This window comes from Colletotrichum costaricense (genome assembly GCF_030867565.1).
Source record: "Colletotrichum costaricense strain IMI 309622 chromosome Unknown Scaffold_4.1, whole genome shotgun sequence".
Taxonomy (NCBI): domain Eukaryota; kingdom Fungi; phylum Ascomycota; class Sordariomycetes; order Glomerellales; family Glomerellaceae; genus Colletotrichum; species Colletotrichum costaricense.
Genome location: NW_026848233.1, coordinates 2,710,084 through 2,735,131, shown reverse-complemented (window position 1 = coordinate 2,735,131; position 25,048 = coordinate 2,710,084). Strand labels below are relative to the sequence as shown.

At 54.6% G+C, this 25,048-nt stretch overlaps 5 protein-coding genes across 5 annotated transcripts; 3 read left to right on the top strand and 2 right to left on the bottom strand.

The window, feature by feature from the left end:
* Positions 1-751: 751 nt before the first annotated feature.
* Positions 752-4,420, bottom strand: CCOS01_04967 (uncharacterized protein; the record flags this gene model as incomplete). The annotated part of the gene is made up of 1 exon (XM_060453148.1): positions 752-4,420. One exon carries the CDS (start codon positions 4,418-4,420, stop codon positions 752-754), a length of 3,669 nt encoding a protein of 1,222 aa, XP_060317106.1.
* Positions 4,421-9,523: 5,103 nt separating this feature from the next.
* On the top strand, positions 9,524-10,084 carry CCOS01_04966 (uncharacterized protein; the record flags this gene model as incomplete). The annotated part of the gene is made up of 3 exons (XM_060453147.1): positions 9,524-9,661; positions 9,699-9,870; positions 9,972-10,084. Coding segments are annotated over 3 exons (423 nt in total), but the record flags the coding sequence as incomplete, so codon positions are not given.
* Positions 10,085-11,045: 961 nt separating this feature from the next.
* CCOS01_04965 (uncharacterized protein) lies at positions 11,046-11,231 on the top strand (the record flags this gene model as incomplete). The annotated part of the gene is made up of 1 exon (XM_060453146.1): positions 11,046-11,231. One exon carries the CDS (start codon positions 11,046-11,048, stop codon positions 11,229-11,231), a length of 186 nt encoding a protein of 61 aa, XP_060317104.1.
* Positions 11,232-13,777: 2,546 nt separating this feature from the next.
* CCOS01_04964 (cation diffusion facilitator family transporter) lies at positions 13,778-15,287 on the bottom strand (the record flags this gene model as incomplete). Its single annotated transcript, XM_060453145.1, has 6 exons — positions 13,778-14,011; positions 14,206-14,591; positions 14,646-14,726; positions 14,822-14,972; positions 15,037-15,081; positions 15,153-15,287. 6 exons carry the CDS (start codon positions 15,285-15,287, stop codon positions 13,778-13,780), a joined length of 1,032 nt encoding a protein of 343 aa, XP_060317103.1.
* A 1,364-nt stretch (positions 15,288-16,651) lies between these two features.
* On the top strand, positions 16,652-22,582 carry CCOS01_04963 (domain found in Dishevelled; the record flags this gene model as incomplete). Its single annotated transcript, XM_060453144.1, has 1 exon — positions 16,652-22,582. One exon carries the CDS (start codon positions 16,652-16,654, stop codon positions 22,580-22,582), a length of 5,931 nt encoding a protein of 1,976 aa, XP_060317102.1.
* Positions 22,583-25,048: the final 2,466 nt, after the last annotated feature.

Below are 25,048 nucleotides of genomic sequence, written 5' to 3'. Positions count from 1 at the left end.
CCTCTTTTTTTCTTTCTTTTTTTTTTTTTGCTACAAGATGATACCTCCCTTTCTTTCCCCCGTCTAGTCAGATTGCGAGGGATTGAAAGTTACTTGAGATACAACGTCAATAAATACCAACCAACGAGGCCGTATTGAATAGCCATAGTGAATGAAGGATGTGTGTGTGCTCTTGAGTTACGATGTGGGTTTACAGCTGCAAACTTGGACATCGTCGATGGCTAGTCCCTGGTCTCACAATGGCTTTCACTGCACACAGATATGTTCAAGACTTGCCAAGAAAAAGGGATTTCATTTCCCTGTTCATTCGTATACGCTCCTAGCTAAAAGGTCCCTTGACCTTGGATGAAATTTGAAAACTCCCCTGGCGTGACTATTCGTCATACCTAATCCCCTCGCTCTAAACAAAGTGGTAAAAGACCCATCCGTCTAAAACCTATGCCTTCCTAAACGCCAAACGGAAACCCGAATGTTGTCCGTTCCTTCCTATGCCGCTTATGCCTCCTTCGCATCGTCTGCACCCTGCCATGCCGGTGCAGGTGCCTTTCTCGAGAAGCTGGCATCGCTTACTCGCTTGGGGTATCAACTCAGTTTATGTGTCTTTCTGCGAACCAAGGAAATTTGTGGTGGTTGGTGGTGATACACGGACTAGCAGACCAGTCTTGTCTGCTAGATGTCATAACATCATGAAAGCTGCAAATTGCAGCTTGTTGTTGGTAGTTGCAGGAATTCTGCTTTGGTTTGGTGCGGTTCAATCTTGCTCGCTTGGGTCAACAGCCTCGAGCCAGACCCGAACAGCCTCTTTGAGAGTGCTCTCGCGGTCTCTATCTACCGCGTGGACGGTAGCATCAGGCGTGTCATGGTCTCGCTCCCCAATGACATCGCGAATGATCTCATCGAGGGCGGACAAGACAACCGTCTTACATTGGTCTCGAGGTACTTCTTGTGATGGAACCGGCATGCGAGTGGTGTGACGAGAATCCACAGAGACCGATGCTTCGCTATTGCTTCGATCTCGCCGCTTGCTCGTTGACCGGGACGAATTTGATGAGCTCTGTTTGCTCACTTCGTTGCTCTGCGCAATGACTCTCTCGACGGCGTCAATGAGCACCTCATCGAGGCTTGCAATCGGCTCTTCGATGAACTCATCGTCCAGCTGCGTTTCGTAGGGAAGAATGGACGGCGTCATAGGAGCATTGCCATAGGCGCTCGAACCCGCAGATCCCAGAGGTACTGATCTGTCTGTGAATGGCTTCGGCCGAATGAGTCGGCGGTACCGAATTCGCTTGATCGTATGCGTCGTCGTGTCTGCAATTAGAGCGCTGCTTACGTCGACCCATCGATCGGCAGGCTGCTCGGCAGAGTAGAAGGGTTGCGTGATGAACGGGGTCGGCTCGGCGCGCATAGACCTCTTGATGTCATCCATAAGGGTATCCTGGGGAGGAACTGCCTGGAGGATAAAATCCTGATGATACCGCTGGAGGAAGCCGGCAACGTTCATCGGCGAATCCCCATCAATGGTAATGCGGGAGAACTGCTCGAAGCCCTCCAAACCGTTGCCAATGCCCGGCGTAGACAGATAGCCGCTGCTCGACGGTGAGCTGACCGCGGTTTCGAAAGAGGTGATGTAGTCAGGGAAAGGAATGTCAACGTCTATCACACCGTCCTCCGCATTGATTGACGTTTTGACCGGAGAACGGAAGTCGCCGCTAGGGTCAGGAACTCGCTCCGGGAAGGGGGCCCTCTCAGGAGCATCCTCGACAGCCTGATCATCGAATCCCCGCGGGGTTGTAGGCCCGTTGCCATTGCTTTCGGTCTTGTGAATGTCTGTTCGGCGGTAACCTTCAGGGCCGACTTCCCTGACCATTTCTGCCAATCTATCTCGACGTCCTCCCGACCCTGATTTGGTGGGGGATGTAGGGTTGCTGCTGTAGGGTTGGCTAGGAGTGGTCAAGCCTGTCGAATCCCTCCTCTTTCCGTTCCACAGCGTGCTAATAACACTACCCCAACGCGACCCCGACATGCGAGAATCTGTGCTCGCCGAGCTGACGTGCCCCGAGCTTTCACCACGCTTCAGTGTCCGTTTGAGGTCGTCCGCGGCAACACTGCCACTACTACCAGGTCTTAGACTTCGTCGGGTCTCGAATCTTTGGGCGGTTGCAAAGTGTGGAATCGTCGTCTCTGGGGTGATTGTAGTCGTCGTTGCTGCACTACTTTTCCGACTGACCTGGTCGTTTCCAGGGATGGGCAAATTTGATCGGATTGAAGCAGCATCCGAAACGCGCCTCTCATGATGGCTCTCCATACTCAAGTGCGCAAGCTGAGGTGGAACACCGGAGGCTCGTGTACTTTGGCTAACAGTACGGGAATGCGAGACTCTCCTTGGCCCTGTTCGTCGGTTGATCTTGCGCCGCAATGACTCTTCGCGGAGAATTGGGATAATCAGCGAAGGTGGCGATTGGGAGAAAGCGCCGAAAGAGGTTGAAGTACTCGGCCGGTGAGCTCTGGTGGAAGAAAGGTGCTGGTGGGATGGCAAAAAGGCAGAAAGAAGGAAGATGAGACGTCTTGCCATCATCTTGTCTGACGAGATGATGATAGTCCGTGCTGGGAGTGATAGATCATCCTCGCCTTTGGCCTTTTGTTGCTGATAGTGCTTTTTGCGGTACCATGCTGGACTCATTGCGTTTAGCCAATCGGTGTGCGTAGCAAGAAAGCCAGTCAAAAGATTGAAGAAAAAGAAGCCATGTTCTTTCTCGCCAGCCTTTCTTGCCATCCACCTAGCTTCGTCCCGCCAGATACCCCATCTCCCCTGCGCTGTGATGACCCGTTGGGCGCTCAAGCCCGTCACCACTCGAATCCTGGCAGCATCAGCCTCTTGCACAATTGTGTTATCGTTCTGTAAACAGTGAAGCTGTAGAGCTATGACTTTTGCGTTAGTCTTGGGAGGCTTGACAAAGTGAGGTTCGTCGCTTCGTCTTCCACCCATGGATGGACCTCTGCTAGCGTACGAAGATGCCGAAGGAGGATATGGGTCCGGCGAAGAGATGTCGGCCTGTTTTAGTAGCACACCAAGCGTAGTGGCAACTACCCCTTGGAGGTGCGTCAAAGTTCGCATAATGATGTCCCAGTGCTGAGTGACGGTGTCCATCCTGTCGTCGACGTCTGTTGAGCAACTGGAATCCATGGAGTCAATGGGGAAATTGGACCCAGACATGTTCCATCCTGAGCGGCGGGCGGAGCTCATGGAGGATGGGAAGGAGTCCTGCTCTGTATACGAGCTGGCACCACGATATGTTGACCTAATAGTGGAGGGAGGTACCATCTGCGCAGAACTGGGAGGAAGCTGGACCACCAATACAACTGCATACATTGGTGTACGCTTTTGTTTGGGCTGCAACTTCTTCTTCTTGGGGGCATTCGCGTCTTCGGCAGACTGCGGAAACGGGAAGCCGGTGTTGTAATCCGAAAACCGGCTCAAAGGTGTGTCGCTCTGTGCCTCGTCATCGCTAGGCAAGAGTACAGGGAATAATCGGGTAATGAGAATCTTCCTCCTCTCAGGAAGACTTCGTGTATTTGGTGCAGACGACGTGAAGGATTGTTGCGGTTGCAGAGGCGAAACGTTGTCCGATGTGTAAGACTGTGCTAGCCTACTGGACCGCATGCTCGACCGACCTATAGAGCCGCGACCGTCACCAAGATAGGAGCCACCGTATTCAGGGCGGTTTTCGGTAGGGACGATGTGGACCTTTGTCGAAGTGCCCTTGTAGGCCATTAATTCCGAATTTCCAAATACGGAGCCCGCAAAGGCATGGATCTCGTCGGCGTACTCTCTTCGTGCGCGCTGGAGATCCGTCTCAGCTTGAGATTGAGTTCGGCCTTGCATCGAGGCCCTGCGATCGAACGCTCCTTGGCGGGGTTGGGGGCTGTCCGGCTGGATTACCAGAGGTCGCGATGACTGGTTCAGACTGCTCTTTCGCGGCGAAGTTGGGCCTCTGTATGAGTCCTGCACAGTTCCCATACCAGTTGGCGGACGGTCTGCTGCGGCCATGGAAGTCGGCTTTGGAGGACCAGGATGACTATCGAAAAGCAGCTGTGCTGGGAAGGAGGCAACGGCATCTTGCATGATGAGCATGCGAACATGTCGAGTGTCGAGGTCGACGTCTCCGTCGTAGTCAAAAGCACCTGCGAGGGATGCCATGGGAAGACCAGAGCCTAAAGGAAAGAGGTTCTCGTTTGGGTGCTGGTACAGGGCGTCGGTATCGGGGAACAAGAGGTTCCGGGTATGGATATCCTCCTGTCTGGATTCGAGAGACATAGGAGCCTCATTGTGAGTGATGGTGTTGTAGTTGTTATTTGATTGTGATGAGGCTGAAGCACCTGAAGCACTCGGCGTGCCCAAGTTGAAGAGCTTCCCTAACATCGTGGGTGAGATGACTGGGAAACTATTCAATTACAACGGACTGCTGGACTCTTGTTGATTAGAAATTGGGGGAGTGTGCCATGTTTTCAGCGAAGCACACGATTTTGGTAGATCAGATGGAAAAGCATAGCTTCTGAAAGGAATTCCATGTGATTGAGGGTGAGTAACGCGATGAACCGTGATGGTGGAGGGTGAGGCTCAATCTAGAGTCGGCATATGGTGGTTAGAGGCGGGCTGAGACCAACAGAGTTGAGGGGTGCACAGGAGTTGGAGAGGTCTAGGTAGCCGGGGGCCGGAGTTTAATGGCGATGAGTCGACGGCGTTCGTTCAAGGTTGGGCAAATCGGAAGTGGCTGAAGTGTTGCGATGCAGGCTCTCTGTGTCTGTGAGACGCACGCACGCGAGCAGAATTGGAGTCTTCTTTTTTCCCCCTTTGGGCGGCTGCCGCTCCGATTTGGATTGCGGGGATGAGGGTTGTAAAAGGTCGCGAGAGGAACCCTACGTCGAAGTCGCGGGCGGGGGAGCGAGCGCGTTCGGGCGGGCGCCGATGATTGTTGAGGAATGCTGGCGCGAAGGGGGGTAGCGTTGGCGGCGCAAAGGCACGATAGAGGGTTGGGATGTGATAAAAAGTTGAGTCGAAGGCGGAAGGAGAAATGCGTGTGTGTGAGAGGCAGTTGAATGTGACGCAGTCAAAGAGAACCAGATGGTCGGGACAAAGGCGGCGGCGATTGCAGTGGCGGATCAAGATGGGCCGGGGGGTTGGTTTGAGAACTCGGTATCTGGGGTGAGCGGTGCCGACTGCAGGTGGTCTCGTACTTTGGCGAAGAGCAGCGAAGGCGGCAGAAGTGATCTGTAATATTCGCTGAATGGGACCTGGTTTCCGTCGAACGCGGGGCAGAGAGAGTGTGTTGTGGCAACAGTTGGGTGTTGCAGTGAGTGAGTGCAGTTGTGGTGAAGCGTGGGAGCGAGGATGGTGGTGGTGATATTTGGATTGGACGGAATAGTATCGGGATTGTCGTCGTGGAAGTCGGAAAGTGGACGAGGTCGGTATGAAGTAAGGCGAAGAAAGGGTTGTGTACTTGTGGACTTGTGGTAATTAGTGGTGGAGGATTGGCAGTGTCGGAGGTGGGCGGAATGTCGATTTGAGTTGTGTGGTGTCCGACGTGGTAAAGAGAGAGGGCGGGTTTAGCTTGGCGGGGATTAGTTGATGTGTCGAGGACGGGAAAACCTGGTCAACAGGCAGAAGAAACGAAGACAGGCCGCAAGTCGCAGGTGCAAGCGGTACGTCGAGAGGGTGGAAGGGATAGGCCGAGGGCGGGTGAAGTGCGATTTGCTCCGTTGTGGTGGTGGTAGGTACTTGGATGATGGTGGTGGTGGTGGTGGTGGTGGTGAGGGCGGCGAGGATGATGGTGCGGGAGAGGGTGGTAAGGTTTCCGGAATCTCAGCGTCGGTACCTCACGGCAGAGAGATTGACATGGACATGGACATGGCCCGGGAAGGGGGTGTGCGGTCAGGTCAATGGTGCTGCGTCCATGATGTTTTGTGACGAGGGACTCGAGCGTTGATGATGATGATGGTGTTTTGGTAGGAGGAAGATGCAGAAGCACAAGCACAAGCAACAAGAGAGAGGAGGAGAGAGTAAGGTAAGGTAGAGCAGAGCAGCAGCTGTAATTGCGGGCACATGGCACTGGGCAGAGAGAGAGAGAGAGGGACGGAAGTGCCGCAATCGTGGGTGGAGCGGCAGCTGTGGGGTACGTACTCGTTGGAGTATCAAGTCTCTCTTCTTCCATATCTCTCTCTTTCTAAGGTACTATGCAGTAAGGTACTACTCCATAAGGTACTTCAAGCCTACCTTAGGTACTACGCAGTGCTCCATACTGCAAGTGAGAGGAACCTGGTCTTCACGGTTCATCCCCGATGCCCGCTCCACGCCACGCTCATAACGCGGCGATGCTCACAACGACGGCCCAACGACTGGGACCTTTTGAGGTGGATTATCTTTGGGTAGTGGAGCTGGAATGGAGCATTGGATCGTGCTCTCTGTTTTTCCATCTGCCCTTTGGCGGCCTAGCCCTGGGACTGGTACACTAATAGCATCTGGATTACTACGCAGTGGGTAACCGTGCCTTATGTAAGTGGACAGTACTTTGTGTCAAGTATCTATCAGAATATGGACTCGTTGTTAGGTTGTCTGCCATTGGGTTATTTCCGCGTCGTTGTCACTTCCCTCGCCATCTTTCTTTCCGGCAGTATCTCGTTCTTTCCATCCTTGACTCTTGCATTCTGACTTCCTTACCTCCCATCGCAGCTACACCCCGAGGTATTCTTCGGAGAAACTTGGAATGAGGCATGTAAGTAATGTGGCACGGCCGGTACGTACTACGATACCTTAGCTCGCACATCCCGAGAATACCTCACTTTAGGCAAGGTAGGTGGTGGAGGTACCTGACCCTGCCCTTCTTGTGTACCTTAGCTCGAGGCACATTGTGAACGGCAAGATGATGCATGTCTGACTTCTGACTCTGTCAGGCTTGGTCAGCGCCTATGGCAACGGCAGCAGTAACGGCAACGGCAGAGGCGGCGGCAGCAGCCACATCATTTCATCTCTTCCCGCCAAAACCTCATTGTGCATGGCTTGTCGTTGGACGTCCTGAAGATCCCTCCTTCTTTCCGCCTCCCATCTCGCAGTGTCTTTTCCCGAGAGCTGATACTGGTATGGGGAGCGGCAGCAGGGCATAACAACATGGGGGAAACCTACCTTACCTTACGCAGTAGTCTACATAAGATACATTTAGGTAGGGGGCTGCCGCCTGCCGATGCTGTGTAATTGGGCTTTCAATGTATCTTCAAAAATGCGGTGAACAAAACAGCCCTTGCTCTGCCGTGCATCGACTGCATTAAAACCCGCCCACTACCACACTGCGTCCACTCTGCATCCAGTACTATCCGAGGTACGTATCTTTTATACAGGTACTGCGTAGGCCACTTGCGCGTGTCGCCTCGTTCGCTACTGCATCTCTGCTCTAGCGCCACGTCTACTTGACGTCTCTCACTCTGCCCCTCTAAAACTGGGTAGCATTCGAGCAACACAGTGGACCTGGGAGGCGAATTGGGAAAAGATGCTGCTTGCTGATTGGAATAAGAGAAGGTCAAAAGTCGTATCACGGGGTCGTGAAAGAGAGCGTGAGAAACAGAGCAGAGTTGAGATTGGAAAATAAAATACAAAAGACGAACAGAAGAGGAAAAGAAGACGGAAAAACGTGTATCAAGCCGGGGTAGACCCGGTAGAGGAATGGTCCCCTTAGGTAATGTCTCAACCGACTCGTCCAAATCAGCGAATCTCAAGTCTTGTGCAATTAATTCCCTAGACTCAATTGTACAAGTAGAAGCTAGTTCGACCACTCTGAACAGCGGCGGGGTAATTAGCCCCCATTTGACACTCGCACCCCATGTTCCCATGTTTTGTGACTCGAGGACCCTGAATTTGGGGCGAACTGGTGTCTCGTGATCTCTCTTCCCTCACTTCCCCATGTTCTACTATTGCCCTCCTCTCTTATTACACTCATCCCTAGGATACCGCGATACCTCACCATACCAATTCTAGGTATCCAAAACAACAACAGGCGGTGACCATCACAACCAACACACGAGTGGTAATGCGCCTCGTCCGTGTAGCTGCTCCATTCCGTTTTATCGTGCCAAGTACCTACCATAGCCTCAAAAATACAGGTGACAGGATGTGTGCTGTCCCGTTCAAATGGTAAATTGCATCGAGCATCCCGGGTCACGGGTGGTCCCCAAAGCCCCAAACGTCTTCAGCCGTGCCTGCCGTCATCCAATCCGCAGCCCTCTAATTCCGTCCCCAGGCGACCCCTTCCTTCCTTCCTTCCTTCCTCCGAGTTTCCATTGTCCCCGTGACTTCCTCTCCTGTCCATACGGCAATACGCAGTACGTACCATTCTGGATGTCTCCAATATCCCATGTCGAATTTCTCTTTCTCTTGCGCACCAGTCTTTTCCTCTCTGCCTCGTCAGCCCTGTCTGTTTTCATCGGCTACCCCTTGCATTAATCCCACCTCGAGGTTTCACTCTCATCAACAACTGCCCTGCAACAAGAGCATCATTGGTGACCCTGCTCTCCAAGACGACGACGACGACAACCATCAGTACTGCTGACCGTAACTCCCCGAACCAGCGTCAGCATTCGTCTGTCCCTGGCTCAGGCTTATACCCTCGTGGCCGACGCTGATGTCAATCAACTTGGAGCATGTTGGGCTGTTCTCGCTTCGCTTGTCATCTTCTTGCGCCCGTCGTCTTGTCCGTGCCTCTTCCCCCGGTCATTTGAGGCCACCGAGGGAGCATTCATCATCTTGTCCCATGGCACAGCCCGACTTCAAACATACACAACCAAGTTCAACTTCACTTGGGCACCGACTACGTCAAAGAGATGGATTCCTTACGATACCTCGTCTCAGAAACTCCGTGCGACTGTCAGAGTTAATAGAAACAGGGCATAGAGTCTTACCTGCAACATCAGGTCACTCGACGAATGCATGCCAGCACTTATCCGTCAGCATCTGGTTCTCGGAGCCGACCCCGACGGACCTCGTCGATCATCCCCCAATCTCTGCGCTCACGCCTCCCTGGCAACAAGGCGTAAATCTTCTGCCTGCTTGTCACTCCTCTACGGATACCCACCACGAGCAGCCAGCGAGGCCTAGCATACCCCTGCTACGCCGATAAATGTTCCCCAAATTATATCAGTCGCTGGCAAAAGCGTCCTGTTCCCGACTAATGACTGCTCGTCTTGTCCTCGTCTGCCAGCCACCGCCCCATTCATCGCTCGCAATTACTCCAGCTGTGGCCAGCCCCTCCAATACCACAGGAAACAATGCTCACGGGTCCAAACAAACCAGAAATGGAGGGGCACGAGGGGAAAGCGATGCGAGTCAACGTTAACCATGTTGCTGTTCGACATGACTGCAGCGTGGAGCAGCACCGCAAGTCCCAGATAGAAGCGGAATCCCATCGTGCTGGTTGAAAGTGGCTCGGTCTGGGGCGGATGACCGAGCGTCTGGCCGATAAGAAACATACATCAGGTTACAACGGCAGCGCACGGTGCGGAGCTCCAGTCTCCAGATTCCAGTCACTCAGCGAGATTATCCTCCTCGGTGAGAGACCGACACCTTGGAGTTCGAATTATCGGTGCAACACTCTCCAACAAGACTCCAGGATATGCCTATCTTCTCCAAGAGGCATGTATGTACCTCCATACGACAGGCATCATCTCCCAGCGTGTCACTGCGACAAGCCATCAACACAGGGGGTTGTCACTCGCACCATCATCCCGACAAACTCACCGCGTCTTTTCCCGCCATATTGCCTCGGTCGCCCAACCATGCTCCGATCAAGCTTCCCCATGCTCGCTTTTGTCGACCGGCCAAGGACCTCGGTGCGTCCAGCAGCCTAATTGCACGTCCCTTTCCGACACGCGACTGCTTCACCGACCTTCCCTTATTGTTCCTCACAGACCAGCGACCCAACGTTGCCCAAACTCAGCAGGGTATATGCCTTCTGTCCGGCTTTCGGAACCGCAACCTAGAATAACTGTCACTCACGGTCATCCCCGGGAGCTTCTTTTCTGGCCAGTGCCGTGGCCATCGTGATCATTGTTGATTATGTTCTGAAAGAGACCATCTACTATGGAAACACGTCGTCTACGTCTTGAGTCACACACCAGGTGACACCAGAATACCCGCCTGGTACACGTACTGGTCTCGAGTAGCACCGCCACGGCGATGTGTCGGGACCCCTACGGGTAGAGGCGCCGCCTCCCATGCGCCAGTGCCAAGTTGAAATGCAGCACAAGCTGCAGATGAGACGCATACACGTAGGGCGGCTGCAAGCTAACAGCTGCGTCTCCTATGGGAACTCGGCGTAGATGTCCTAGTCGCCATGTGTTCGCTTGAAATTTTGTCTGCCAGCACTTTATCGTTGAACAGCGTCATAACCATGTATCGCATTCTAAGTCGCACCCGTCGCGCACCTATTCTTGTTAGCCTCAAACCACGCCTCCAACTGCGACGCGAGGCGCAAATCGAACCGAGCGTCTCCCATACGACGTGATACCGATTCATGGACATGGAGTATGGACACACGCACCGCCCCGCCGGGCAGCAGACATCCTCGCTAAATCCATCCATCTTGACACACATCGGCCCTTTCCAGAGGTTCATTGCTTGTGGTTACTCCCAGCCAAGCGAAACGGTCTACCTGCGCCAATCAAGGGCCCGCTGATCAGGTCGCGATGCTGGATACACCTTCCACAATAGGCACTCGATCATGCATCCCGGAGATGTCCCGCGTGATGCTCATGATCCTCACCTTTACTGAGGCACTGCTTGTATATCCTCGACAATCGGGCAAACAAGTTCTCTCAGGGCTGTCTATCTCAGGGGCCGCTTCAAAGTTGAGCCCAATTCCCAGGCTCCTGGGCCACTCGCTGCCCAGCAAGTCGCAAGCGCACGGGTCACCGGGGGTCGTATGTAGTCTTCCGTCGCCAGCCGGTTTGTCCTTGCAAGACGCTCATTAATACAGCAAGCCTCACCTTGGCTTCTCGACTGGGTTATGCTATGGTCCTGCTGCCTGGGTTTGCTTCTATCATCTCCCGGACAAGCCGCAGATGTCAAGCGGGAACCGGAAGCATTCACGCGGCGAAGCGGGCGTTCTCGCGCAAAGTCTAGCTGCAACCTGCCTCACCGATATCCAACTCCACGACCGCGAAGCTACACTACAAACTTTCTTGATCAATAAGGCCGTGGTATGATCTCATTATCCAACATGCCAGGTAATAAGCTATCCGTTATTGGCCACCCAAGCCGGGCAAAGAGGCAGCGGTGTGTCCAGCGCCGGGGTAAAGGGAACCTCCTATCGGTCCATTCGCCATCCTAATTCTCAGACATGACCATGCGACTGAGGACACCCAGCGGAACGGTTCCCCGTATTCACCATCCCAGTGACATCAGCCGTGAAGTGGTCTTCTCCCGTTCGGGCTTTTGTCAATTTGCGAGCGTTGCTGTCGTTGGCTATATCTCACCGAAGTCTGCGATTTCTATGGTCTCGTAGCAATTCAGAACTCGCAACTCGCCACTTATCCAGAAGAGCCGGTGAATTTACTCGGAATTCCCGCAAATTGGGATAGAAGTTTGGTTGTACCTATCTTCCACGCATCTATCGCATAGTGTTCGCCACACCTACCGGCAACAACCGACCATCGTCCCGTGTCTCAACGGTCGATGGTTTGTCCCTGATAATTCCGATGATTTCTCCAACCTTGCCTTTTTGGAGACCGACGGCCAGCTCCCACCATCCTTCTTGCTTGCCAATAGGTATCATTGTCCGGCTCGGTTTTCCCCGTCAGTTCAGTCCACGGGCCGGGCCAGCCCGGCTTACGCACGGCGGTGATGGCGACGATCTTCCTCAAAGTGGCATGTCGGTTACATGTCTAGGGATGTCAGCAGCCATGGATCATGGTAGCGTTCCCGACGGTTATCACAACGGCTTTTGGAGCTAACATATCTCGCGCTCACACAAGTTTGAAGAGCGGCCATGATCGGGACGTAGGCAACAGGCGGTCGGCTTCTGCATGCCTAGGATTAGCGCAGCCGAAAGGCTGATAGGGCCACACATTATTGTTCCTCTGTCGCACTCTCGCTTCCTCTCGTGTGCCCAACCAAACAGACCTACGCACTAATCTTTGACTCATAGGAATCGAAAGGTACTGGATGGATGTCAGCTACGGACTGTCCCGTTGTACTCGGCCCGGGGTGCGGCGCCATAGCTCGAGGCCGATGTGAGGGTGCAGGACACACCGGCACTTTTGCTGACCTTGGAAGCGTCCAGCCTATGATTTCGGTTCCCTAGCCACTTACACCGTACACATACAGGCTCGTAGGTGGGAATGTAGCAACCGAGGACACCTCGGATCCTTGGATTCGCATCGTTCCAAGGAACCATTGCCGCTAAGGTCGATCTCGGTTCTGCAATTCTGCAGTTTGGGAAAATGCAGCATTATTCTGCAACGTTTCCCTCCTCTGGATCAATGTCATGGATGCAATCATCCCACTTTTCGGCAGATTTGTTGGTTCCCTCCCCCCACGCCATTTCGGGGGCGTCCGAGGGGCGGGTTCCCGTCCCCCGCAGAGGAGACCAGGCTTACCGCTTACCACGGTATCGGGACGGCGATATCAATTCAATCTCCACGGTGAGAGATAGCGCTAGTGATGAGGCGATAGCATTGCAGAATGGCGATGACCAATGTGTTTTCAACGTGATTGTTCATCGAGTTTGACACATCCCCACGCCGCCCTAGTCAGGTAATGCTATGTGGTGGATGGCGTGGTCAGGTGGGTAGATGTTTTGTCCTTCCTTTTCAGCTCAGCTTGGTGTCCTTGGAATCTTTGATAAGGTACTCGATCAGATTTTGAAAGCTGGTTCTCCTTTCTTTCGTCTTGGACTTGGGAATGGCGACTGCAAAACGCCAGCTGAGTGAGGTGAGGCACTTCCGCTCAAAGACGTAGCTTTTTTTTCCTGTGCCGTTTTTGCTATTGCTACCCTGGTCTTACAAGTCTCCGTCTTGTGACTTTGTTCCCTGGACCCCCGGACATGACCAATCATTCGGTGAGAGAAACCACGGTGATGATGTTATCCATGTCTTGTTACTCGGACTGGCTGGACGACGAGTCGGACGGTGGGGTTTTTTTTTCTTGCTTATACTTGCGAGGCAAAGAGGCGGCACGGAGGGGCTAACGATGTGACCTTGCCCGGAAGGACGTGGTCGTATCGATTCTTCAGCAGTGAGACCCATCTTGGTTGATTTGATTTGATTTGATATGATGTGGTGGTAAGAGGTCCCTACATATGAGGCTGTGCCAAGATTTCTTTTTGGGAGTTGGAAAGGTGGTAAGGCTTTTCTTTTCTTTTCTCACATCATCTTGGGGGGTGGGTTCAGTATTCTGATGTGACGATGACGGTTCCTCCGTTGTGTGACGGAGGTGGGAGGTTGTATGCATACAGGCAGCAGTCTTACTTTCCAGCGTTTTGCGGGCGTGGTTTTTTTTTTGTCATCATGTGAATGTGGTTTGAATTGGGTGGTTTCTTTTGGTGAGGCTTATGAGGAGTTGTACGCGATCGTGCAAAGATGATTCCTGGCCAATAATATGAAATTTTAGAGGAGGATAGATGACTGGGCGTACGCAATCTAGTCCGGTCCAACCTTCCCATGGCCTTGAAGCAACATTTCACTGGTTGTAGGAAGCTAGCTGCTTTCAGCTCTATACGTTACCTCGAAACATTGAGTATCAAGATATCTTCATTCCTTCCTGGACTTCGTGGTGCGGTCGTTGCTGTGTGGTGGTAGGATGCAGTGCGACGGAGCGGATCCCGAATTGTTGTAATCTTAAGTCAATAGCATCGGCTGTAGACGCGAAGCTGCTGATGCTGTCTTCCGTTATGGTGACGTGTGCGGTTGCGAGGGTTGTTGTCTGGTCTAGTTGCCAGACGAGTAAGTTTGAAACTTCTTGGACCCTGGGGACCTGAGGACGTATTGTCAGTCTTGTCCGTTTTGCTCTTTCCATATCGCCTGCTTCCAACATCCACATCCACACCCCCCCCCCCCCCTCTATACACGTTAAGATACACGCACGCATTTTGTGCCGCCTATCTCTGAATCTTTGGGGTATAAGGCGAGTAAAATACATAATGATATGGAAAGGTAAAACTACCTTACCTTTAGCATCTCCCCCCGGACAAACTCCACGTCAACGCCCGCAGGCGCGCTCTCCATCAGGATCTGGCCTGCGCGCCGGCAGAGGGGCACAGCGGAGAGCGTGATTGTTAGGGCGATGAAGATGCCGATTGCCGGGTCGGCGTAGAAGCGGTTGGGGGAGGGAGATTTCCAGATGATGAGGGCGGCGATTATGACGGAGAGGTTGTTCAGGGCGTCGGTTAGGACGTGGAGGAGGACGCCTAGCATGTTGATGTTGAGGGGGTGGGTGTGGTTGTGGTGCTTGGGAGATGATGTTGTTGGTATAGGCGTATTGGTGGGCGAGAGGGGGTCTCTTGACTCCTCGGCGGGGTGTGTGGTTTCTCGGGTATGTTCGTGATGATGTGGTTCTGTGTCTTGGGTTCAGATTCGTTGTAGACGGCTTGGTTGAAGATTTTGCTGACCGTGGAGGAAACTCAGGACTATCATGTTGAGCCCGAGGCCGACGCAGCCCATGATTAGAATCAGTATTGGGTCTTTGAGATCTGTGAATGTTTGTCAACAGTTTTGAGCTCGTTACTACCGTTTGCCAAAGGCCAAGCCCATCAGGACTGGCAGGCAAGAAAGGCCCAAGACTCACTTGGAAGTTGAGTGAATCTCTCAATCGCTTGGAGGAGGATGCTGACACCCAACGCAAGCAGGAACACGCCGTTGAAGAAGGCTCCCAACACCTGGGCGCGATTCCAGCCAAAGGGTAGGGATTTAGGCGGAGGGGTTTTCCTCTCTGAAACCTTTTTGGTATATCAGTCTTTAGGTCAAGTGCGGCTTGGTTAGGTTTTCAGAAGGAGGACTTACTACCAAAGCTATCAAGGCGACGGCGAACCCTATTAGGTCATTCATCTAGATCGTTTGTCAGATACACCGACTGAACTAACATTAAGAAATAGGGGAATTGGCTTTCGCCGTCTTACGTAGTGAAAGGCGTCTGCTATAAGAGCGAGAGACTTTGTGCGGTACCCGACGACCAGCTCTGCGATGAAGAAGCCGCCAGATATCGCTATTGCGGCGATCATACGGCGCTTTCTGTTGATCTTGAAGCGAGACATACTCGTCGGGCTTTTCCACGTTCGGGAGAAGTTATCGTGGAACCACTACAAAGATTTGATTTGAACTTCAACAAGGACAAAAAGGAGGAGGAAGCGTCGACATGCGTAAGGCGGATACTATTAAGTCGCGCTATAGTCAAGATCTTTTTGTTTTCCATCAACGGAAGAGAGCTTTGGACAGCGGTCGTACAGCCACAAGAGACGACGGATGAGAGTCTCGTACAGCCGGGTCATTTCCCCAAGACTCGGGACACACACAGACACGAGAAAGATGTCTCTGTCCCGGCCCGGGTTGGCACATACAGGCACGGGAAGGAAACGGAAGCACGGAAGTTGTTTCTGTTCCATAAACAAAGTTTGGGGCTGATGACTCGTAGGTTTTAGATATTACGCAACTTCGCCTGTTCATACTGGGATCATGGAATATGTTTATTGAGACTTTTGGAGGAAGGCGAGTAGGAAGAAAGGTTGGTGGTTGACTTAGTGGCATCGATTCGGATAGCTGCGTTGTCACTGTGCGATGCTCCTCCTTGGCGGGAATGAAAGGGGATCAGAGTGTTTGCTTCGGGGTGATTAAAGGTGTCACAAGTTGGTTGTCAGTTGCTCACGGTGAACGAGCTTCGTTGTATATCTGGATGGTGTTGAGTTGACGTGGCTGACTGCTTTAGTACGAGAGCGTGTGACGGTAAACCGAAAGAGGTCAGCGCGATCAAGACTTCTGAGGCAGCGAGGTCACATAAACAGAGTTGGGGAGTCCGGAAAGAGGCCATTCCTTGTAGTTTTGACTTACACGAATAGTCAAGTCAATTTCAAGTTTCTAAATACTGGATGAGTATTATTAGTTCAATTAACTTCTGATTTGAGAGTATTCTTGAAAATCACAAGCTGAGTCTGATACAGAAACGAAGTCCCTTCAAAAAGAATGCATTGTGCTGTGCGGCTAACACGATGACAGGCCGTGGGTCTCACATTGGATAGGCTCAATTGAGACCAGGTGAGACCCTGGGAGATGCGAGCGTCGAAAACCTGGGGATTGTCTAAGCCAGAGCGGCAGGCGGTGTGGCGTAGTGAGAGCTCGGCGCCACAATTCTGCCGTCGCGACGGAGCTGCACCCTGTGACGATGCCACTACGGTCAATCTAGGAGCTTCAACTACAGCCGATTGAAGCCATTCGCAAGGTCCACGATCCCATAACCAACGAAACATACGAATAGACTCAGTATAATTGAACGCAAGCAACGAAATGCTACTGCGAAACCTCCACACAGGCCACCGTTGACGAGCCCCTCCCTCGTCGCGCAACAAGCAGCCCTCTCCCCCCTCCCCCACTAACACCATCACCACCAAGACGCTCTGCTCCCACGATGCCTCGCAATGCCGGTGCGGCACCCTCTCTACGCAAGGGACCCAACTGGTCCTCCCACCTCCGCCAGTTCAGCCGAACCAGTCTCGAACCGCCCTCCGCGACATCGTCCGTCGACTCGCCCCGATCCCCCGATACCGTCTCCAGTGCCTCGACCATCCGCGGCGACAACTCGTCCAGCTCCGTGAAACAGCGCCGACTTGAGCGGAGGTGCACCGTCGGAGTCAACGAGGGATACTCGCGCGACGAGGTGCTTCTGAGCCCGGAAGTGATCAAGGGCGATGTCAGACCTGGGAGCCTCGTGGCCATCACCGTGATCAAGACCGAGGGCGATAAGACTGCGACAAAGGACCATGCGACGGCGCGCGGCGGGAATGCTGCGAACAACACAGGTGCGGGAGCGGGACAAGGCGATGCGGCGCCCGAGGGAGCGACGCTAGGGAAGAAGTACTTCTGCGTCGCAAAGGAGATGTCCAAGGAGCTCAAGAGCCGCTTGCCCAACGTCGACATCTACGTTGTCAAACATATCGCAGATGCCTTTGGCATGAAAAAGGGCACGCAGGTACTCTTGACGCCGGTGGATGCTGACAACCCCGCGACGGCCGCCTCGCACGTTGAGCTCTCGTTCAAGGACCAGTACCTTTCGCGATCCGACATGTGGCGCCTGGCCATCGGCGAACTTACGGAAAGGACAGTCTACAAGGGCCAGTCGATACTGTTCATGGGCACGATAAAAGCGCAGGTCACGGCAGTATTCGTGGACGGGCGAAAGACGCACTCCGCCTTCTTCACGAGGAATACGAGACCGATTTTCCGGAGCGAGTCTGCGCGGTATGTGCTGTTCATCCAGATGGCGCGGGAGATGTGGGATTTCGACTCGGAGGGGTCCGGTGAGATCCTCTTCAACAAGGTCGTCAACGGCTTCCTGCCGGCGCTGTTCAAGAAATGGGCCAAGCTCAAGGCCAAGCACCTCGTGAGCATCGTGCTCTTCGCGAGGGTGGAATACGACACGGGCCTGACGACGGAGCTGGCGAGCAGCACGCTGCATGGGGACTACTACACAGGCGTGCAAATATCGGGCGACCGCAGGCCGTACAAGGACTTTTACCGTGTCGTCGTCAGTGAGATGGCGAGCGGGGAGTGGACGACGATCCTCAACCAGCTGAAGCGCGAGTTCAACTTCTTCCGGCGGGACATTAGCCTGCACCACCAAAAGGCCAACAGCGCGTTCGTGCCGCTGGCCGAGGAGAACGGCGGCAAGGGCATCGCGTCCAACCGCGTCAAGGCTGAGTCGTCGCTGGCCATGTACGGCAACTTCCTCGAGGCCATCAACCTCGCCTCGTCACAGTTCGCGCACGACTATGTGGACCGCGACCTCATGCGGACGGGCATCTCGATTGTGGTCATTAGTCCCGGGCCCGGCGTATTCGAGGTTGAATACGAGTCTCTGCGCCGGACCACCGAGGCCCTCGTCGGCAACGGAATCGGCATCGACCTCATCTGCGTGCCAAAGATGCCGCTCCACTCCGTCCCGCTCTTCCGGTACCGCAACCCGCAGACCTCGGAGGGCTCTCACGGCCTGTCGAGATCGAGATCCGTACGGAGCCGCGAGAGCACGCCGAAGCAGCAGGCCACGCCCATCATCGGCAGTTACCAGTCGATGGCCGAGTCGCTGTCACCGACAAAGGGACTCGAGCTCGCTCACCGCATCGACAGGCTTGCGAATCCGCAGGACGAGTGGTCGTATGCGGTGCCACAATGGCTGCACGTCTCCTACTGGACCGGGACATCCGAAGAGGCGCTGTCGTATCAAGGCATCGCCCTCTCGGTGTCCGAGGACAAGGAGGGCCATGAGAGCGAAGACTTTGCTATTCGCGCCAGGATGTATGATCTTCAGATGCGCAGCGTCTTGGAGACGAACGAGATCGAGACGACACCGCTTCAGGCTGACCCGCTGTTCCCTGTGACGACGACCGAGTCTAAGAGCTCGCTACGGTCGCGGCTCAGCGGGACAGACGAGATCGCCATGATACCCCTGAAGCGCCACCAGGACACGCTCGTGGACCATGTGTACGGGTTCCAAAAGTTCATGCCCGACAGGCTCGTGAAGCCGGGCGAGAAGTCGCTGTGGAAGCAGCTGCAGGAGTATGACGAGACTAGGGCGAGATTGCCGAGGTCGCGGCGGCCTGCGCAGGCAAGAGCCTCAAGAGACTTAGAGGAGACGACGAGGCGGCAGCTGATGGAGGACGCTGGGCTGTTTGGGACGTCGCTGCCCGAGAAAAAGATTGTACCAAACCAGAGCCTCGCGGCCGTCACGGCGGGGCGCAAGTTATCGGTCAACATTGTCGATAGTGAAAAGGCGGAGATTGTGGCCGCTGCGAGGAAGGCTGCGAACCACCCCCCGGCGGCACCATCCGCGGGTGCGGCGGGGACATCATCTCATCAGACGTCGTCTTCCACTTCCTCGTCGACGACCCCCGATTCTCACAGCGTGGCGGGTAAGATGTCTGTAGCATCGCCGTCCAAGCCTCCTAGATTTATGCGACAGATCAGTCTCGGCCTGCGGGGCTTCGGCATCGCGGCGCCCAAGGTGGTGGCGGCGGAGGCGAGCTTCGAGACGGTCAAGGCTTCAACGGAGCAAAGCGTGACGAGTCCCACGATGCCGCTGGTCATGTCGACGATGCCGCGCCCGTCGTCGCCGCAGGTCATCAAGCCGAGTATTTCGACGGCCATGTCCTCGTTCTCGCCGCAGCTGTTCCGGTCGGATTCGCGGGATACCCTCACAGACTTGCCCTCGACGCCGAGCATCCCCATCAACATGAAATCCTCCTCGCGGCGGGGCGAGAGCTCGGTCGGCCAGCAGCATAGATACGGGACCGTTCTGCCGTCGTCGTCGCTGGCGCGCAAGGATCATTTCCGGGAGGACCCCGACCAGAGGAATTCTCACGTGTTCAGGGCAGAGGAAGACAATCAGAAAATGTTCAATAGTAAGCTGCGCGCTGGTGCTATGCCCGAACTGCCGTCCACGTTGTCGCCGACGACGGCCATCTCGCCTTGGCTCACGGTGCTGAACCCGTCGAATCCGGACAGGAACAAAGTGGACGACACGGTGCTCTACAGCAGGTGGCAACATGTTTTCCCCCGGACTTCGGAGATGAAGGTCATGAAGTGGAAGGCCCTGTGCTGTCCGGCCGCTGTGCCGCTCACGACCGAGTACTTTCCTTCAAAATCACAGTTTGACACGGAGTACCAGAGGCAGCCGTATGTCATTGCACAGAATGCCGATGACGAGCTTACCGAGGAGCCGAAATCAAGAGAGGAGTTCCTACGGGAATTGATCAGTCTCCGTTTCTCACAAGGCTTCCAAGTAGTCATTGGCCCGTCCGTCGCCAAGGCGTTTGGGCAGAGGCTGCTGCGGATCGCCGACATTTTCTCACGCGACCAGGCGATGGAGGACGGCACGAGCATCTTCCTTTCGGTGGGCAACACGATCCACCAGCTTTCGTGTGTTAATGGCACGGAGGTGGAGGTTAATATCTACATACGCAAACCGGCCGAGCTGACGGTGGGCAACTCCAATTCCGGCCCGCTATACAGGCCGGCGATCCGCACGTTGATGGAAAGCGGGTATCGGACGCAGGAGGTTGATATCTCGACGCCGAAACCCGAGAGGAACTGGAACTACATTGACTCGTATCTTGCGGGCCACCACGATGAGATGACTGAAAACCTGAGGTTCTGGCGGACGCGGTTCGTGCTCATCCCCATGGTGTCGCGGTCGTCGGCGGTGCCTAGGAATCAAGCCGGCGACAACGCCGAGGAGGTGCGGCTAGAGGGTATCAGACGGCTTTCATTATCATGGCAAAAGTACCGGTACATCCCGCCGTTTGAGCGGAGATACCAGACGGCCAAGTCGAAGCGCGATCCCAACCCCCTGGACATTGTGTACAAGACGGAAGACCCGTCCGTCGTCATCGCGGCCGAGCTCGACAACTTACCGTTGGTGGAGGGCCTGGGCGAGAACCGCAAGGGACAGCTCATTACGAGCCGGGAGCACTTTCGCAAGTCCAACCTCAACCTCTCGGCGCTGGCCGAGGCGATTCAGCAGCCTGTCGAGAACGGCGGCGTCAAGCTGCAGAACCGGCGGTGGCATCTGCGGCTGCACTACAACTGCTTCATCGGGTCCGACATGACGACGTGGCTCATGGACAACTTTGAGGACCTGGACAGCCGCGAGGAGGCGGAGCAGCTGGGTAATATGCTCATGGTCAAGACATACGACCGGCCGTCGGACGACAAGAAGGACCGCGGCGGGCTGTTTGAGCACGTTGAGCGCCGGCATGTGTTCAGGGACGGACAGTACTTTTACACCATTGCCACCGAGTACGCGAAACCGCACCCTCCCGGCTGGTTCAACTCGCGCCGGGGCCGCGACGTCTCGGTGCCTTCGACACCCATGTCAGAGAACGTCCCGCGCGACTCGCCGCGGCCGGGCATGATTTCCCGGCCGACGTCTATCAACGAGGAAAACTCGCCCATCTCGGGCGCCACCACCCCGACGGCATACTCTGTCATGTTTAGCAACAAAAAGGTGCCCAAGGTCTGCCTTAGCAAAGTCATCAAATACGACGTGGACCACCGCAAGCGGTCGTACCGGCCCGAGCGCGTCGACTTGCACTACGACCGCCTCCACAACCCGGACAACTGCTACCACATCCGCATCGACTGGATGAACGTGACGGCGAAGCTGATCGAGGACGTGGTGGAGGGCTGGGCGCGCGAGGCGGCGACGTACGGCCTGCGGCTGGTCGAGGTGCCCATCAAGGAGGCGTGCTCTATCACGGAGGTGAACCCTTTTAGGAGGCCGTACCTCATCAAGCTGTCGGTGCCGCCGCCGAGCCAGCAGCCGGTGACGTACTACGAGCCCAACTCATTCTCGCCGCAGACGGCGCCGGGGAAACACTTTTACCAAAAGGTCCTGATGCGGAAATTCGACTTTGTACTCGACATGGAGGCCGCGTCGAATTTCCCGCGCGACGTCGAGGTGAGGTACTCGTGGGGTCGGCCGGATTTCAAGTATTCGCAGTATATTCACCGGTCCGGGGTGCTGCTGGCGGAGATTACGGACGAGGGACATTTCCTTGTACTGGCCAACCGGCTTTTTAGTAATCGGGCCTGGACGGCGCGGGATAAGGAGCTCAAGGATATGAGGGAGGCGAATAGTAGCGCCGGCGGCAGTGGTGGTGGTACGAATAATGTCGTTGAGCGTGGGGGCAGGATTATACCCGTGGGCTCGTACACGCCCTTTGGGATTCCGGAGCCGACGCCGATGAGCAGTCCGATGGTGAAGCCCGTTTTCTATGCCGGAGGTGGTGGTGGGTCGCCTGCGGTGAGGGCCTCGGATATGAGAGCGAGTTCCAGCGCGTCTGGCGGGCCTTCTGGCGCGACGGCGTCATCAGCAGCAAACACAACGGCCGCGGTGGACCCGATCCCGATCCTCAAGGAGCTCGAGGCGTTTTGCAACGACGGGCCGGGGCTGGAGGCGTTCTACAAGGAGACGCTGGAGCGGGGCCCGCCGCAGGCCATGACTACCCCCGGAGCGATGAGGCCTACTGTCGTTGGGCTTGAGGCTGTGCCGGAGGCGAGTATACCGATGTTGGGGCTGCCGGCGGGTGTTCTTGGAGATTTGCATTCTGGCGGCGGTGGTGGTGGGCTTGGGTATGGAGGCGCAGGTGGAGGTGGAGGTGGACCGGAAGGGCTCCGGGGGTTGCATATTGGTGGTGGGAGCCCGAGCCCGGGGCCGAGGAGCTTGATGAGTAGTCCGGCGGCGGGGATGCAGTTTTTGAGGAGGGCGAGTGTGCAGGATGGGCTTGGTTTGGGGGGTGGGGGGCCTAGGAGGGAGGTTAGAGAGAGGGAGAGGGAGAGAGAGTGATGGTGGAAGAATACTGTGAGGGTGGGGGTGGGAGTGGGAGTGATGTGATTGTGTGGATAGTGTATACTGGTGTTCTTTCTGTGTAGATGATTATGAAGCTAATGAACATAGTACTAGCGTTGATACAGTGATCTTTCACGATGTCTGTCTATATTTTGCCCAATTGAGGGGCTTGCATGTTCTCTTACACGACCATCATTGTTGTTGAGGAAGTCTATTGGCTCTGATATTACTTTGAGAGTCAATTGCTATGTAATCACTCTGCCAAAGTGAACGATCATCAAGTCATGCGATATGGTTGGGCAAAGAGGCCACCCGCCCACCAGTCACTTTCAGCGTCATGATCTCACCTAATGGCTTCTATGATGATCGATCTCTTGTTCCACAACACGATCCATAAAGACTCGGGGGCTATAGAACGTCATGATAGTACGCTCTTCGCCCCTTGTGATATGATGAGCAATATTGCAAGTGCAGACAGTTTGCGCAGGTGATGTGTGGCTCAGCTGTGCAGACCAAAGGCCTGGGATCTGGAAAATGCACTCTGGGGGTGCAGCTGCGCCACGATGAGGCGCCTGGTCGGAGAATTCATTACCGGCTAGGTGGCGTCGACGAGGCGTCATGTGACTTTCGGGAAGCGGGAGGTGGCTTGTCGGCAACGCCAATTGACTTTCGGTACGTTCCAGGCTGGGAGATGTACCTTACCCCAGCCACACACCACTTCCCGTGCGGGTTGGTTCCGTACCGAGGTGTGGCTTTACGGGGGCTGTGTGAGGTTTAATTTCGATACCGGGGCATTTCCCTTTGTGGGCGCGTAACGATTTCGAAATCGCGAATGGGTCAAGATTACGGATGCAGAAGCAGAGAGTGGAAGATGCCGGAGGGGAGCGGTGGGCGCATAGCAAGCACACACTCCGGACACATATCCAGGAGCCCCTAAGACTCGGATAGGTTTGGGGTGGGGATGGGATCTACCTTGGTCTGGAACCCGTCATTCTTGGTGTGGTGGGCGAGCGTGCCTGAATGAGGCAAAAGGTTAAGTGGCAGCTGGTGGTCCAGCTGTCTACCTAACTGTCTGTTCCACCCCTTGTCACGGATGGGGTATTGGGAAAGTATGAGGTGGTTTTACCTGATTTGAAGCGGTGTTGCGGTCTGGCTGTCAGACAGTCCCGAGTCTACTACGGAGGTAGAAGGAAGAAAGGTGTGGCTGGCCTGGGGAACGATTTGAGTTGGGAATTGAGTGTAGGTGGCTGATGTCATTGTGCGCCCCACACACACACTCTCAAAGTCTGAATGGATTTGACCTGACGATGATGCGACTCAGCGAGTGATTCCATGTATGCAGGTGGACTTGATCTACTTTGTCTTGAACCTCCTTCTAGTTTGATTCGAGAAAAGTGGCAGACTGGCGATTGACGAAAGACAATTTCTTATCTCAGACTGATGAATATGAAGAAGCAATAGCCAAGACGATGCGATCGACTGGTGACCGCCTTGGCAAGTCTTGTGTTCTGATGCTTGGCAAAAATGGGGCTTGGCAGAAGCTTGTTTTGGGCGCGCATTTGGTGCTGTCGTGTCTTGTTTTGCTGTGCAGGGTAGGATTGGAGGATTGGGGAGAGACTCGAGAGGCGTGGCGTCGGCTTGGCACGTCACCGGGGGTTGTGACGACATCAACGACGTCCTGAAGATGTGTCTGGATGCTGTTTGGATGGTTTGTTCGTGATGGCTCAATTGGACGGATTTCATCCGCAGGGAGTTTATTCGATGAAATGGCTATAAACACAGACGGGGCATTGCCTTAGTGAAAATGGCAAGGGAAGTGGGAGAAGTTGAAAAGGCACCGAGGAAAGGGGGGCTACAACTGGCAGGGACGGGACCCGTTGCCCCGCTTTACAGACGTGAAAGGGGACTTGGGGAAGTCACTCATCAAGCAGTTGCACTTGCTATTTATCGCCTTGTACCTGAGATTGGGAAGGAGTGAGAAACAGGAAGAAACTGCTATTCGCTTGCTACTTTCCTTACTTCTCATGTCCTTCGTTACGTGGTCACTTTATGTGTGGCATCGGGCAGGGACGATGAATGAGAAATGTTCAAATGAGAATGGAAGGTGCCGATTCAGGGAAATTAGCGTCTGCGCATCGGTGGATGGCTGCAATCAACGGCGCTTCCCTACTATTGGTACCTCATTGCTGTGGTCACTGCCTTTGGTGAGGTGGTATCCGAACATACAATGTATGCAAACAAAATAAGGTAAGGTTAGGTAGGACAGACACACTACACAGCTGGATCTGACGTAGGGCCTGCCACTGTGAAACGCCCCCAGCCCATTCAACGCCATTCTCTCATCTCCCGTCTCTCACTCGTCTCTCCTCCCGCCTCTCATTGAGTACGGAGTATGGTTAATGTTGTGGTCGCCATGGGACCGTGACGATTTTCATCTTAGTGCCATCCAGGGGCCAAGAACTA